The following is a 17,284-nucleotide window of genomic DNA, read 5'->3' as shown; positions in this document are numbered from 1 at the left end:
TTTTCTCCATTAAAGGGGTTGTTTTTTTTTTTTGTTGTTGTTGGTTTGCCTTTTCATTTTATGGTCTCTGTTCGTTAGCGTGGGGGTGATAGGGGACATTTTTCTTTCTTCAGCAGTAGGCTATCAGAGTTCAAGCCTACGGTACTGTTGTTCATGCTTTGTATATGGACCTGGGGTTGGGGATGTGCGGGTGGAACAGGGGGGATTGGGCATTTGTGCATAGTATAACGGTTCTGCTTCTTTGGACTTTCTTCTTGACTTGAGAGAGTCCAAAGGAGAGCAACGAAACTGGTAAGAGGGCTGGAACACTGCCCATACGCCGAGAGGTTGGATAGGCTGGGGCTCTTCTCTCTGGAAAAAAGGAGGCTCAGGGGAGATATGATAGAGACCTTCAAAATCATGAGGGGCATAGAGAAGGTGGAAAGGGACAGATTCTTCAGATTGAAGGGGTCAACAGGCACGAGGGGGCATTCGGAGAAACTGAAGGGAGATAGGTTCAGAACAAAAGCAAAGAAGTTTTTTTTCACCCAAAGGGTTGTGGACACTTGGAATGCGCTACCGGAGGAAGTGATCAGGCAGAGTACGGTACAGGGATTCAAACAGGGATTGGACGGATTCCTGAAGGATAAAGGGATCATGGGATACTGAGGGAGGAGCTGGGATGTAACACAAGTATAGAAAGCTAACCAGGTAATGAGTATAGAAACCAAACCAGGTCGTGCATGTGCAAGACCGGAGGGTTAGGACTTCAATGGGAAGATAGGACTCAATGGGAAACCAAGGTGGCAAGGGAGCCCCTTCTGGTGACTCAGACAGGCCGTGACCTGTTCGGGCCGCAGCGGGAGCGGACTGCTGGGCGGGATGGACCTATGGTCTGACCCAGCGGAGGCACTGCTTATGTTCTTATGTTCTGTTGACTGTTCTTTGTTGGTTGGTTTTATTTCTGAAAATAAAAATTGATTACGCACAAAAAATGTCTGAAGGTCAGAAATTGGTGCAGAAGCCGGGAATCTAGGTTCGATTCCCACGGCAGCTCCTTGCAACTCTGGGCACGCCACTTAACCATCCATTGCCCCAGGACAAAACGAGCACCTGTAAATACTGTAATACGCAAATCGCTTTGACTGTAGCAACAGAAAGGCGGTAAATCACGTCCCAGTCAAGTTTATTTAAGATTTGATGGATCGCTTAAACTTCAAAGCGATGTACATAACTAAAATCTGTACAACTTTCAGGGGACATAACATGCCACATATAGCCACAGACAAGGCTTACGCATAGTGAGAAAAGAGGGAAAGAAATCTAATATTTTAAAGAAAATAAGACAAAAAGGGAGGGTGACATTAAAATAAAGTAAGTCGCAGGGCAGACCCTAAGGAATGATTCAAGACAAGAGTACTAGCAGTTGGAGGCATCTTTAAAAAGAAAGCATTTCAACTTACTCTTGAATTGGTCTAACATGCGTTCTTCCCTTAGGTCAGGGGTAGGCAATTCCGGTCCTCGAGAGCCGGAGCCAGGTCAGGTTTTCAGGAAAGCATTTCAACTTACTCTTGAATTGGTCTAACATGCGTTCTTCCCTTAGGTCAGGGGTAGGCAATTCCGGTCCTCGAGAGCCGGAGCCAGGTCAGGTTTTCAGGATCTCCACCATGAATATGTATGAGATGGATTTGCATGCACTGCCTCCTCGAGATGCAAATCTATCTCATGCATATTTATTGTGGAGATCCTGAAAACCTGACCTGGCCCCTGCCTTAGGTGAATAGGGAGAGAGTTCCACAGTTGTGGAGCCATTACAGAGAAGATGTATTGCATCCCCTTTCTCTCCCTAGAAGCTACTTGCCAGCAGTGGTGTAGTAAAGAGGGTGGAGGCAGTCTGCCGGCACCCATCTTCTTCTCCACCCCCTGCTCCTTCCTGAACCCCCCCCCCCCACGAGCATGTGCCCCTCCCCTCGTACCTCTTTAATTCTCCCTGTTTGAGCAGCATTACGAACTTGCTGCCCGCGTCGGTGTTGCCTCTCTCAGATGTTATTTCCGGGCCCCGTACCTAGAAAGTGACATCAGAGGGTAGCTGACGCGGGGAGCAAGCTTGTGATGTTGCTCCTGCTTGGAAAATTAAAAAAGGTACACACAGGTACACACAGCCGAGGGGGGGAGGGGGGCATCAGGAAGGAGTGGGGGTCGGAGAAGAGTACCACCGCCTTGGGTGCCCCTCGCCCTCGCTACGCCTCTCCCTGCCAGGGATACTATAGCTCTCGCATGTGCATACTGCTCACTTATTAAAATCACCCAATTTTGGTAACGGGAGAATCAAAATCAAAGTTCCAAAGGAATGAATTTCCCTCAATCTGAGGTCCCATCTGGAGTACAGTGTTCCCCCCGGTTGTTTGCGGTCGGCGGTTCGTGGTCCCGGTCATTCGCGGTATTTTCGGACCATGAACCGCCGACAAGAAGAGGGCGGCGGGAGAGAGCAGCTGGAGCACTGCAAGTGCAGGAAATCACTCGCGGTACACTCCGACAGCCTCTTCCTGCATGAAGTCGGGCCTTATCCAATCAGGAGCTGCTTTGACACGCAGGGGAGCTCAGAACGGCTTACATGAATTTATTCAGGTACTCAAGCATTTTTCCCTGTCTGTACCGACGGACTCACAATCTATCTAACGTACCTGGGGCAATGAGGGGATTAAGTGACTTGCCCAGGGTCACAAGGAGCAGCGTGGGTTTGAACCCACAACCTCAGGGTGCTGAAGCTGGAGCTTTAACCACTGCGCCACACTCTCTCCTATTCTCGTAGCATTTAAAAACAATTTACTTATTTGTTTCTGACTTTCTTTAACTAGGGGATGTCCTTTAATCTTATTTTCAGGCTTATATCTGTGTTTGTATATTACATTATTGCATTATCTTGCTGTTTCATTTGTTTGTTAACATGCATCTTATTTGTTGTTTGCTGCTGGGAAAATTTGATAAATAATTGAGCAGGGTAAAATTTGAATTAAAAAGTAAAATCCACCATAGGAAAAAAAAAAAGACATTAGAAGTCTATTAGAAGCGGCTCTGTAGCTGAGCTAGGTTGTGAACCATAAGACATGAGTTCAAGCTCTGCATCAGTCACTTCCACTCCAGCACCAGACACAGGTTTCTCATGGTAGGGATTGACTGCATTTGCATGTTATTCATTACAGAATAGGCCGATTTTAGAGCATTTTAAAAATTGTGAAATAAAATATACGGACTCTTAAAAAAACAAACAAATATCTAATCTAATCTAATCTAATCCTTAGGTTTGCATACCGCATCATCTCCACGTTCGTAGAGCTCAACGCGGTTTACAGTAGGAGAAATAGGAAGGAACTACAACAGAGGGTTAGAGGTAGAAGTGCTATCTCCTCCTCTCCCTATTGGCTAAGGCTCTTAACATTTGCATCTCCTCTTCCCATAGGCTAAGGCTCTTTCCACCTGCATTGTGATGTCATAGAGCTTTATGGTTATAGAAAAAGAGAAACATGATGGCAGATAAAGGACAAATGGCCTATCCAGTCTGCCCATCCGCAGCATCCACTATCTAATCTAATCTAATCCTTAGGTTTGTATACCGCATCATCTCCACGTTCGTAGAGCTCAACGCAGTTTACAGTAGGAGAAATAGGAAGGAACTACAACAGAGGGTTAGAGGTAGAAGTGTGAAGAAAATTTAGAGGACTTGGGATGCCAAGATATAAGAGTTTCCTTGATTCCTAAGTTGGAGGGAGACTTACAATTTTTGAGAAAAGCCAGGTTTTCAGAAAACTTGGAGAGAGCTCAAGTTCCGAAGAGGGGAGGTAAGGTTGTTCCAGAGCTCAGTGATTTTGAAGTGGAGGGAGGTCCCTAGCTTTCCTGTGTGGGAAATGCCTTTTAGCGAGGGGAAGGATAGTTTTAATTTGTGGGAGGATCTGGTGATATTAGGGTTTGAGGAATTCCATAAAATATGCCTTCTAATGCATTTTGACAGCAACGCACAGTGGAAGTTTGTAAACTTGGACAATTAGGATCATTCGTAATTCCCTACAGAAATATATTTAAATCTGTTCAAATCTAACGGCAAGCAGGAAAAGATTGTCCTTTTAAACAGGGCACTATATGAAACATGCCACAGAGTGATTGGATGGGCCTCGCAATAAATCAGAATTATGAAAATCAAACTGAAAAATGAATTTTTTAATCAAAAAACAGCATGCTAGGACAGAGAAGCAGCAGCGTTTTCATACCGATATTGTGCTGTACACTTCTCCCTCCGTATTAGCTGTGATAGGGGATTAACAGACCTGTGAATACAGAAAACCGCAAATAACTTTTTCATATGTTATTCGCTGTTTTCTATTAAAAACCATCGTGAATATGGTGAAACTGCAAATAACATGGTGGGAGACCTGGCCTGTTCCTGAAGGAGAGCCAAAACACGGTGAAGAAAGTGCTGGGAATCAGCAATTTCTCTATGCAAGCTGATGTAATTTTTTTTTTTTTTTGGGGGGGGGGGTGAAGGAGCCAGCAAGCTAAAAACCGTGAATAATTGAAACCGCGATTGCTGAAACCGCGAATACGGAGGGAGAAGTGTATTGCAGATATTTCTCATGCTTCTGTACACTCTTTAGATATCATCAATGTAATAAAAATGTTTCTTTTTTAATAAAATGATTGCCTTATCAGTGAAATTACTATATGAATGCAAAATAATTTCTCCCCTTCCTCCTGCCCAGCTACATCAACTCAGGAACATCCAAGAAACATAATTGGTATAAATTGTTATATGGATTTTTAAATAAATAAAAGAAAACTGGACTTAGGGATATTTGGAGTATTGAGATTGGACAGACAATTTCTGCGTCTCGATGGCCACGATTTTGGTCCTGGAGATTAAGGTCTACAAAGTCAGCAACTATGAGTCAAACGTGGATGTTTTTGTTACATCGAGTTTTATGGACCCCTACGCGTTTACAAAAGATAGATAGCACTAGATCCAATAGATGCTGCCATTGTAGAATAGAAGTTGGGACGTTAGATCATTTATTTTTTTTTTGTCCCTGCGTAAATGCTTTTTGGAAATTAATTTGGCCCCAAATTAATAAATTATTAGAAAATCATGTAGGACTCTCATATGACACTATATTATTTGGTACAGCAATGAGAACTCAGAGTCCAATTTCTGCAAATAATAACAAGTTATTATTAATATTGACAGGGATCGCCATGCAACAAATTACTCAAAATTGGAAGGATTATACTAAATTAAATTATACATTTTGGTGGAATTCAGTTTGTCATATATATAAAATGGAAAAGATGTTAGCGTTACAACAAGGGAATATTCATAATTTCAAAAAAATTTGGGAACCATTGACTAGTTATTCTAATGATCAGATTTCATAGCACATTGGTAGTAGTTATATAGGAGTGGGATGGGAAATGTATATCATTTGGAAATAGGAATTTGACATAAGGGAGGGATTTATTTTACATGATGAGAAGATTTGTTTGTAATTACAAGTGTCATATGATAATTGATTATATTATGTTTAATTCACTTGTTGTAAGAATTCAAAAATGAATAAATAAAATAAAAAAAAAAAGAAACATAGGATTAGACACCTGATATATACTACGCTTGCCCAACTCCATCCCAGTAGCAGTGTCATCAATTCATATTTATCTCTGGCTTTCCTCTCATTTCTTCATAACCTGGAATCTTGTGCAATTATCCCAGAGTTTTCTTCAGGCATTGTTTTATTGGGGGGGGGTTTCACCAGTAGCAGGAACCAGATTCCAATTTCAGACAAAGCAACGGAACTGAATTAATTTAACTAGGTTGGTTCTGTGGTAGCTATCACATCACCTTTGGTTTAGACTAGGGTTCTCAACCCAGCCCCTCAGGACACATCAAACCAGCCAATTTCTGTCGATCATTTTCATTTTTATTCGTAAAAATTTGAAATGACCTTCCTTCTATAGTTAGAGTTCTCTCTCATTTACCCAGTTGTCATAAAACATTGAAGACATACTCGATTCAGAAATTTACTAATGACTCTTCTTCCCCAAACAATTGATCATAAAGGATAAAAAAATTTTTGGCATAAAAGTTAGTTTCTGCTCTAATCTCTTGTGCATTTCATTAATATTTTGTTAACCGAGTCGAGCCCTCTTGTAGGGCTGAATCGTTATATAAAATCAAAGATTAGAATGGTTTTCAGCATAAAAGTTAGTTTCTGCTCTAATCTCTTGTATATTTCATTAATATTTTGTTTAGGTACTAGCAAGTCCTTTAATGAGGTATGGGGTCCATTGACTAATTTTATTACGTTATAATTAAAATTATGATTCTCCTTTTTTTTATGTTAGATTCCTTTACACATCCAGTGAGGGTGGGGGGGGAATATTTATTTGGAAGAGTAAAATTAATTTTTTTATTATATTGATAGCATAAGATATAATATTATTGTTTATAACTAGGATAAGAAGGGGATAAAAAATTGTTTAATGTAATAATTGTGATGATAACAATGTATTTTCATAAAGTTTTTCAGATTCTTCAATTGTATACATTATAAAAGTTTGAAATGTCAATAAAGATTTACAAAAAAAAAAAATAAAAATTTTGTTACTTGCCAGATTTAAATCCTTGTCTCCCAACGCTTCATGGCCACGTCTGTCTGGAAATATAAGTTGCTCTTTAAAAGTGATACTGGCTTGCTGAGTGCTCACTCGAAACCATTAGGTTTTGAAGATACCCAGAATAAATATGCATGAGAGAAATTTGCATGTACCGCCTCCATCTGTCTCCTGCATATTCCCTCTGGGTATCTTGAAAACCAATCTAATCTTTGATTTTATATACCGATTCAGCCCTACAAGAGGGCTCGACTCGGTTAACTACAGATACCGATGATGAAACTCTGAGTTCAGCACATGATTGCCCTGTAGCTGCAGAATTTAACTGGAGAGCGAAGTGGAAATGGATTCTGTTCTGTGCTTAGTTTTCAGGTGTAAATACAGCCCCCATTAGATTTAAGTGGGCACCTACAAACTACAAAATGACCTTCAACTCATGTGACATTTTGTTATTAATTCCTACTGCTCAGATGTAGCCCAGGGTTGGAAAGGAAGCAACAAGTGCATTTTATCAGCAAGATTAGAAACATAGAAAGATGACGGCAGATAAGGGCGACAGCCCATCAAGTCTGCCCACACCATTGACCCACCCTTTTAAGTCTACTGGCCCCCTTAAGTCAGATCATACTGCCACTCTACTGACCCGCTCTATTAAGTCTATACCCTAGCAACCCCATTCATTGGTATGACCCTCGCAGGGATCCCACATAGGTATCCCATTTATTCTTGAAGTCTAGGATGCTGCGGGCCTCGATCACCTGTACTGGAAGCTTGTTCCAATGCTCTATCACTCTTTCCACGAAGAAGTACTTCCTGACGTCTCCACGAAACTTCCCTCCCCTGAGTTTGAGCGGATGTCCTCTTGTGTTCGAGGGTCCTTTGAGAAGAAAGATATCATCTTCCACCTCGACCCGTCCCGTGATGTACTTAAATGTCTCAATCATGTCTCCCCTCTCCCTACGCTCCTCGAGAGTGTAGAGCTGCAATTTGTTCAGTCTTTCTTCGTACGAGAGACCCTTTAGCCCCGAGACCATCCTGGTGGCCATCCGCTGAACCGACTCAATTCTAAGCACATCTTTACGGTAATGTGGCCTCCAGAATTGCACACAGTATTCCAGATGAGGTCTCACCATGGCTCTGTACAATGGCATCATGACTTCAGGCTTCCTGTTGACGAAACTTCTCTTGATACAACCCATCATCTGCCGTGCCTTAGATGAAGCCTTCTCCACTTGAGTGGCAGTTTTCATGTCTGCACTGATGATCACTCCCAAGTTTGTCAATGGAAAAGTCCTGGTTAAAGTTTCTCCATTCAAGGTGTAAGGTCTGCATGGATTTCCATTTCTGAGATGCATGACCTTACATTTCTTTGCTGAGAACTAAAACACTGGCTAAATGTTGGAAGCATTACATGGATATTAAATTTATTTTTACTTTTGAGATACCCTGAAGTTAGCCTGTGCACTCGCATCTCACTTGCTGCATGATTTTTTTTTTAACTGTAAACAACTTTTGTATAAATATGCCCTTCATTTTTATATTTTTATCGTCATTTTCTGGAACAGCATTTGCAGGGTGTGCGGCCACCTGAAGTTGATCTGCTCCCCCTGCAGAGGTGTCTATGTTCCCCACCTAAAAATGGATAAATGCTGCAATTCGCCTGTGATCATGTGCAGCAGCCCTGCTTTAACTAATAAAATCTGGCGTTTTAAATTTAGAACTCTGTATTAGGTAGTTCCTTGGCAACCTTTGTTGCCAAGGCAAAAAAAATATTTATATACCTAAGTTTAACGGGAACATGTAGCTTGGTTCATTTTCATGCGACATGCAGCATTTTGTCTCAGCGCTTTTCAGCTTGGTTAAGGTGAGATTAATTAATTAAGATCTGTTCAAGTGTAGCCTGGAGAATACATTTTATTACTGTTCAACTTGAGATCAGGAAAAACAATATTGAGCAACTAATATTGTGCGAAACATAGGCTCAGATATCAGAGTCCACAACAAGCTGAGGTACACCAGAAAGAGCTGTGCAAAGGGACAAGAGATGGAATAGAATAGAACAGATGCACGAAGTGTCCGAGGACGGGGACAAAGGTTTGGCACCAATGCCCTCGACACCTCAGCATCGTGCCGAGCCATGGCCCGGAAAACAATCTTATTTGTGGAAGTGTTTTCTTACACATATAGTCAGATTTGAACAGCAGGAAATAAGAGAGACAAGTAGCAAAATATGATTTTAAATGTTGTTTGTGCTTTTAACGTTACTATATTTATTTAAGATTTTATGTATGTACGGTTGTAACCCACTTAGGGCTCCTTTTACAAAGGTGCGCTGGCGTGATTAGCGCGTGCTACCTGAAAAACTACCGCCTGCTCAACAGGACGCGGTAGCGGCTAGCGTGTGCGCGCCTTTGTAAAAGGACCATTAAATGCTTTTAGGCGGACTATAAGTCTTTTAATAAATAAATGCTCGTCGAGGGCAGGCATCGGTAAAAGCAGGGGCCAAATTCTCTCTTTCCATATCAAAATGGCATGACCTTATTCTACCTGAATTGGATGTTTTTTGGTCAGTTTTTTGTTTTTTAATCAAATTTCCATTATTTACCAAACATTACATCTTGTACAGAAATAATAGAAAAAGTCACATTATTAAAAAAAAAATAAAATCATCATAAAGAAATATTGATTTATCTTGCTTAAGTCCAAAATATTAGACGCCAAAAATACTACAAGCGGTTTAAAGAACTTCTAGAAAATCCTAGATACAAAAAAAAAAAAAAAAAAAAGGAAAAAGCAGATCAATTCAAGCCTACGTATTCAAGCCAAATGTATTCGCTGTGGTCTCACAACATTTGATCCTTTGACTATTAAAATAAGTAAAGAGAATGCATGTACCAAGAAAAGGTCTTAAATGTAGACATGGCGGTACTTGAGAGAGTCCAGAGAAGAGCAACTAAGCTAATAAAAGGTATGGGGGACCTCTCATATACTGACAGACTGAAAAATCTGGGGCTTTTCTCCCTGGAAAAGCGACGACTCAGGGGAGACATGATAGAAACCTTCAAGATCATGAAGGGTATAGAAAAGATAGACAGGGACAGATTTTTCAAACTAAGGGGAACCACAGGTACAAGGGGGCACTCGGAGAAATTGAAAGGGGAAAGGTTTAGAACAAATGCCAGGAAGTTCTTTTTCACCCAGAGGGTGGTGGATACATGGAATGCGCTGCCGGAGGATGTGATAGGCAGAAGCACGCTACAGGGCTTCAAAGAAGGTCTGGACAGGTACCTGGAAGACAAAGGGATTGAGGGGTACAGATAGGAGTAGAGGTAAGGTTATAGGGATAGGATTAGAGGTAAATGGTAAAATTAGTCAGAGACCACTGTTCAGGCAGTGGGCCTGATGGGCTGCCGCGGGAGCGGACCGCTGGGCAGGATGGACCTCTGGTCTGCCCCAGCGGAGGCAACTTCTTATGTTCTAGTGTGAACAAAAGCCACGATATTCAAAATCACTCTTATGTGGCAGTTTCAAATTTTCAATAAAAAAAATCAGCCAGTTTACCAGACATTAGCTATGTCTTACCACACCTAGACTACTGTTAACGCTCTCTTTTGTGACTTACCCAAGACATCACTCAGAGCGCTTCAAGTGGCTCAGAATACCACTGCTAGGGTAATAGCTAGATTGCCCCGCTATTCCCATGTCACACCTGTACTGGCCAAACTTCACTGGTTGCCGGTTATATGGAGAATACAATTCAAGTTTTTAACTTTGGTATTCAAATCCGTAAGTAACCTACTGCTTAAGGTGATTGCTTCTCTTCTCCAGATATATATATATATATGTACCCTCTTGTTCTTTGAGATCTCAAGACAGAAATTTTTGGGTTGTTCCAACAATTTGTTCTGTCACTAAAGTCGTAAGTCGATCATGTGTGTTCCAAGTAGCTGGGCCTTTACTATGGAACTTGTTTCCAGATTCCATCCGTTTGATTTCTGACTTCCTGATATTTTGAAAAAGTCTGAAAGCCCATTTATTTCAACTTCCCTTCTCAAATTTGGCCACTTTGTACTGTATGTTGTTATTTTATAATGATCTGCTATGGTTTGTTTTCTTAAGTATGTTATGTTTTGTTTTAATTATGTAAGTATTGTTGATATCCGGGCTACAAGTGTTTTAAATAAATATGAACACATTCATACAAATAGTAGGGACCAGTAAATACTCAGAATGGCTCAGAATACCATTTACAATGTCCGCCATGATCAAACTTGTATACAAAAGCCTGGATTCTCTAAATGGCAATGGATTTCTAGGTGCCCAAGCTCAGTGAAAAACACCATTTAAATGATATTTTAAGCTGATTTTCAAGGCTCCTAGAGAGCCGGCACCAAAATCCTGCCTCCGTAGGCGTGGCTAATGCCGGAAGTGGTATTAGGTGCCTTAAAGTGCCGACAGAGGTACGATTCATATCACAGGTGGGCACCGGAAATGTAGGCCTGGGAAACCTTGGCCTATACATTTCCGGCACCTACCTTTGCCGGAAGTCCCATTCTCTAAACAGTGCCGTCACGTGACTGACAAGTGATCGGCAGCCACCGACAATGGCACTGATTAGAGCAGTGGTTCCCAACCCTGTCCTGGAGGAACACCAGGCCAATTGGGTTTTCAGGCTAGCCCTAATGAATATGCATGAAGCAAATTTGCATGCCTATCACTTCCATCATATGCAAATCTCTCTCATGCATATTCATTAGGGCTAGCCTGAAAACCCGATTGGCCTGGTGTTCCTCCAGGACAGGGTTGGGAATCACTGGATTAGAGAATTCGGGCTAAAATGAACATTTTGGACCAGATTCTATAAATGTTAGGTGCCTAGATTGGCACGTCTAGCCAGTCAAGGTGCCTAACTATTCAATTGGGCTTAATTGGTGCGGTTAACTGAAAACCGCCATTAAACAGCAATTTAAAACCAATTAATTTGCTGGTAGGCATCTAACTCAGTAGGCGCCTATTACCTTGAGGAAGGCATCTACTCCAAGGCATTTACCAGAAAATAGGCGCGGTTAGGAGCGGATTCTCAGTGTGGTTTGACTTGGGCGCACTCAACAAAACCTTGGCATAAATCAGGGGTCTCAAAGTCGCTCCTCGAGGGCCGCAATCCAGTCGGGTTTTCAGGATTTCCCCAATGAATATGCATGAGATCTATGTGCATGCACTGCTTTCGATGCATATTCATTGGGGAAATCCTGAAAACCCGACTGGATTGCGGCTCTCGAGGAGAGACTTTGAGATCCCTGGCATAAATGGAGGGCGCCTAAGGTTTCAACGCCTACTGGTTCTTAAGTCTGCTTAGGAGCTGCTAGGCACGATTCTATACTCAAAACTCTAACAGGCTCTTCCCCAATCTACCTGTCTGAGCACCTTGAAATAGCAGGCCCCTCTCGCACACGAAACCACCCACTTATTCACCTTTCCCTCCCTAAAAGGCTGCCTCTACAAGAGATTCATTGATAGAACCCTAGCATTCCAAGCGGGCAAATGGAACAATTGCCTTACTGCCCTCATCTCCAACTCTCCGCCCTACCACCTGTTTAGGAAGTCACTAAAAACCTACCTCTTCGACAAATTTCGCTAACTCTGCCTTCCCTCCTTCCCTGCACCCTCCCGACCTCGATATGCCTCCATTCCCTCTGACTTCACCCTCCTTACCAAGCCACTTATGGCCTCTCTTACTCAATCTCTGTTTTCATCTAATTGCCCTGCCTCGTCAGGCCTCCATAGTATATGCCTTTTCATTGCCACATATACAGTCTCTTCTATTGTTAACCGCATTGAACTTCCATGGTATTGCGGTATACAAGAATAAAGTTATTATTATTATTATACGGCGCCTAACAGGTGATTGACAAACGGCGTTCCTCAGCGCCTAGAAGTCAGGCGTCGTTTTAGAGAACCAGGGCCTTTCTGCTGGGATTTAGAGTGAAAACAGACTTTTCCATTGACAAACTTCATGTCAGGACTGGAGCTTGACATGTAATTGCGTTGCTTTAATGTCATGATACTCCAGTGCTGTCTGCTAACATGCGGTCCCTAAATAATTGGCTCCGTCAGTCTTTGCTAAATTATGACAGTACAAGTCCAATAATCGGCTCTAATTAATCTTCAGACCTCTACTGAATCAAACCATCTGTGGCCTACAGATGGTACCGCTGAGGTCTGTAAGTGCAAAAAGTGCAAAAAGTGAAAAAAAGAAAAAAAAAACTATCTCAGACTCTTCAGTTGATATAATTTTTGCAAATTATGACAGTGACAGATTAAGAAACAGATGCTGAAGGCAGGCACCGTGTGGAAGCTGCCAAACTTTGCTCTCCAATGTCCTTACTAAACATAGAAGCATGATGGCAGATAAAGGCCAAATGGCCCATCCAGTCTGTGAATTTGCAGCATTGCTATCTCTATATGGACAATCAATCATGTCAGGTTATGTGATAGTTTGAGAAGCAAGAGAGAGGATTAATTCTTTTCAAAACTGCTGGTCAGTTAGGGGCTCATTTAAAATATGGCGCCAGCCGTGTGTCCATCACACTTAGGTGACATTAACAGAATCGCGGCTAGTGGCGCCAATGTAAAAATTTAGGCGCCTGAAATGTAGCTGAGGGTTTTAAAGGCCTACATTTCAGGTGCCTAAATTTTTGGAGGATCGCGCTTGGCAGTGCCTAAGTCACGCTCTGCCCATAAAAATGCCCACTTGGGCGTTTAGCTGCTACAAAGCGCCATTTGATAAACGCCTATATTTTTTATAGAATGACAAATAACCGAGAACACTGCTTGGTTTTCAGGCCTAGTCTCATTCATTGTTTGGATTACAGTACTCCCCCGATATTCGCGGGGGTTCCGTTCCAGGAACCCCCGCGAATCTTGAAAAACCGCGAATACGGTTTTTCATGGGGGAGACTGGAGAGGGCAGGAGAGAGCAGCCGGAGCGCCAGCGAGTGAAGGAAATCACTCGCTGAATGCTCCGACTGCCTCTTCCTGCACTAAGTCGGGCCTTATCCAATCAGGAGCTGTGTGTCAAAGCAGCTCCTGATTGGATAAGGCCCGACTTAGAGCAGGAAGAGGCGGTCGGAGCATACAGCGAGTGATTTCCTTCACTCGCCGGCGCTCCGGCTGCTCTCTCCTGACTCTCCCGCTGCCCTCTCCTTGTCGGTGGTTCGCGGTCGGAAAATACCGCGAATGACCGGGACCGCAAGCTGATAACCGCGAACGACTGGGAGAACACTGTATATGAAATAACCTTTATTTTTTTTCCCTCACAACTCATTTTCAGCTAGAAAAGAGCTTGCTCCCAATGCCCACATGCGTAATTACACCCGGATGACATAAAATAGTTTGAAACGTTACCTTTTGGAAGCCTCCTGTAACTTGGTGGGTTGCCTGGCACTGAGATAAGGCAAACAAGCATTAGCCACTTTAACGAGGTCACTCTCATCTATGAAAAAGAAAAGCAGATTATGGGTGAGGAAAAATAAATAAATAAAAATTGCTGAAAATATCAGACCTAATTAAAATAGTGCAAAGGCAATGTGAGTTTATTATTGGGTGGTGGACGCTTGGAATGCTCTCCCGGAGGAGGATGTGACGGAGACTACCATTTTGGGATTCAAGCGCAAGTTGGATGCACACCTTCTTGCAAATCACATTGAGGGATACGGGTAATCAAGGTCTCCATCAGGGAGCACCTAGCTTGGCCTCCGCGTGTGCGAGTCGCCGGACTAGATGGACCTAAGGTCTGATCCGGTGAAGGCGTTTCTTATGGTAGCCCTATCCCATTTGCTTACATCTTGCCTTACTCATTACATAAGGATGGGATTAAAAAATAAACCCCTGAGCATGACAGTGTGTATTTACCCTCCTCCTTTTTCAAGCCTGGAGGCTTGGGACACAATCATTAGCTAGTCTATAAGGTGCCACCAGCTTCTGGTCATTTTTTTCCCTCTTCTGGCGCTCTAAGGCTTACCATATTTTCACGCATATAACGCGCGCGTTATATATGATTTTACAAACCGAGCATAACCATGCGTGTTATATGCGTGAGTGCGTTTTACAATTTTTTTTTTTACATTGCTGGGTCCCCCCCTCCCCCCAACGTCCGATTCATCCCCCAGCCCTGAAAGCCTGATGCCCCACCCCGAAGGACCGCTGAAGTCAGAGAAGGGGCGGGAGCGCCAGCAGAGGAAGCAGCAGGGCTCACTGGCGTCGCGAACCCACGGTAGGCTACTTTTCCACCGCAAACGGTGCAGGGGGGCTGGGGGATGAATCGGACGTCGGGGGGGGGGGGGTGCGAGCGGTCCTTCAGGGTGGGGGGGGGGCCAGCAGTCCTTCGGGGTGGGGCATCAGTCTTTCAGGGTGGGGCGGCCTTCAAGGGGGGGGGACGGGACTTCAAGGGCAGGGCGGCGAGAGGAGAGTCGGGGCGACAAGCAGCATGCGCGGTATACGCGTGGGCGCGCTATACCAAAATTTTCTTACATAAATTCCTTGTTCCTGCGCGCTATACCCGTGTGCGCGTTGTACACGTGTGCGCGTTATATGCGTGAAAATACGGTAAATCAACAGGCCACCTGGGATTTCAAGATATCCCCAATGAATATACATGAGAGAGATTTGCATAGAGTGGAGATGACAGACATGCAAATCTCTCATACATATTCATTACAATTTTAAATGAATAACTCTCAATTTAATTTTTTTTGTTGGTTTTGCAATTTTATAAGAACATAAGAATAGGCTTACTGGGTCAGATCAATGGTCCATCAAGCTAAGTAGCCCCGTTCTCACAGTGGTCAATCCAGGTCCCTAGTACCTGGCCAAAAAAATATTTCCTCCATTTAGTGTGCTAGAGCTAAAAAAAAGTTTGAGAGACACTGGAATAAAGCTTTAGTTAAAAAAAAAAAAATCTCCTTGCTTTCGGTGATGAGGAAGAGAATAACTGCCCAGTAATCACATTTTGAAAGGCATCACTGCCTCTGCTTTTTACCTAGGTAAGCATATCTGGAGTGCTTTCTTACGGGTGCCAATTAGTGCATTCTTAGAAGAGTGATAAGAGCTTTTTTTTGTCTTAGTTGCAGTACACCATTAAAGCATAGGTGAGAAACAGCTGTGTTTGCTGAGATTTTCTATCTTTGTTATCAATAAAAATTGTTTTAAACTAAAAGAAAAATGGATTTCCCCACTGTAAGTACAGGAAAATGAATGTATTTTAAATTAAGAGGGTCCACCTTTCTTTTTTCATTCTCACCACTCAAAAGGCCTTAAAATCCCTCTGAACCAAAGCCAGCAAGCCAAGAATTGACTTGGCAAAAAAAAAAATGATACTGTGGCGAGTAGCCTTTCGGCCTGCTCGGTGCTTGAGGACAGGCCCTGCAAGGTGCAGGATCCCGAGAGCATCAGCCCACGAGCACTGAAATGTGCCTGTTAGTGGAAACGGTGAATGTGCGTGGACATGATTCCTTTGAAATACTCACTCATATCCAGTTTCTCACAAAGCTGGCCCAGCCCCTGGAGCACTGCGAGCTGTAGTTTGAAGGCAAGCGTATGGCTGTAGATAGGTCCTGCTTTGGCGCTGACTGGAGCCTGCGCAACCAAGGAGCCCGTCAGCTTTGGCAGGACGTCCTTAGAAAATCGACGCCTCAGAAAATCGCCACAGGAACGGGCCAGGGTACGTAACACCTCGTGAAAGCAAAATAAAGAACTGTAGTTTTTTGTAATATTGATAACAAAATTAAAGTGAAATTCCCCCTGAGGTTTTACAATCATAGTTACTCATAAGACAAAGAACACAGTTTACCGAGCTGTGCAATAGGCTAGACAACTGTCTTGCATTTGGTTAAAGAAATGGAACATTTTAAATTTAATTTTTATGAAAATTAAATTGCATAATCAAGAATAATGTTAGCACGTTAGTACACGGCAATAGAAGAAAATAGCAATAAGGACAAATGGAACTTTTCTTATTCTAGGAGGATTATGGCATTATAAGTCATTAAAATATAGGGATAAAATTACTCGCCCGAGGCCACAGATTGACAGTGAGCGGAAGCAAGATTTGAAGCCTCATTTCCTGATTCCCAACCCACTGCCACTGCTACTAGGTCTATAATCAAATGTATCCAATTCAAAGCATTTCATATGGGGAAAGGGGAGGAGGGATGAGAGAAATTTACAATACATCCCAAAATCATCCTGCCAACACAGCATTTCAAAACAAGTCACTTTGGCCACACTTTTAACAAGTCGCATTAAAGTTGTTTTTGTTTTTTTTTAAATTGCCGGCTGTGGCAGTCAAATTTCCGACGCTGATAGCTTTTACCACCGTGGCCAGCGATGAAAAAATCCTAACACGGCTTGATAAAAGGGGGACTTTATTAAGCAAACCTCCTGGTTATCAAATCACTAATCAGGAAATATTCCCCCCCTCCTTTTACTAAACTGCAATAACGATTATTAATAATAATAATAACTTTATTTTTGTATACCGCAATACCACAGGGGGTCACCCCACTGTCCCCACTGCTTTTCAATGTTTACATGTCAACATTGGGCACACAACTATCCCAACTAGGAATAAAAGTATTCAGTTATGCAG

The 17,284-nt window shown here is 42.6% G+C and overlaps 1 protein-coding gene across 3 annotated transcripts in view; it reads right to left on the bottom strand.

The window, feature by feature from the left end:
* The window catches only part of TTI1 (TELO2 interacting protein 1), a 39,910-nt gene that overhangs the window by 3,062 nt on the left and 19,564 nt on the right, over positions 1 to 17,284 (bottom strand). For all 3 annotated transcript variants that reach the window (XM_033962999.1, XM_033963001.1, XM_033963000.1), the window contains exons 6-7: positions 16,164 to 16,368; positions 14,044 to 14,131 (exon numbers count right to left, since the gene is read on the bottom strand). In XM_033962999.1, coding sequence (XP_033818890.1) covers positions 14,044 to 14,131; positions 16,164 to 16,368 — 293 coding nt within the window. The remainder of the gene's footprint in view (positions 1 to 14,043; positions 14,132 to 16,163; positions 16,369 to 17,284) is intronic.

This window comes from Geotrypetes seraphini, chromosome 11 (assembly GCF_902459505.1).
Source record: "Geotrypetes seraphini chromosome 11, aGeoSer1.1, whole genome shotgun sequence".
Lineage (NCBI taxonomy): Eukaryota > Metazoa > Chordata > Amphibia > Gymnophiona > Dermophiidae > Geotrypetes > Geotrypetes seraphini.
This window is presented reverse-complemented; position numbering and strand designations above follow the sequence as displayed.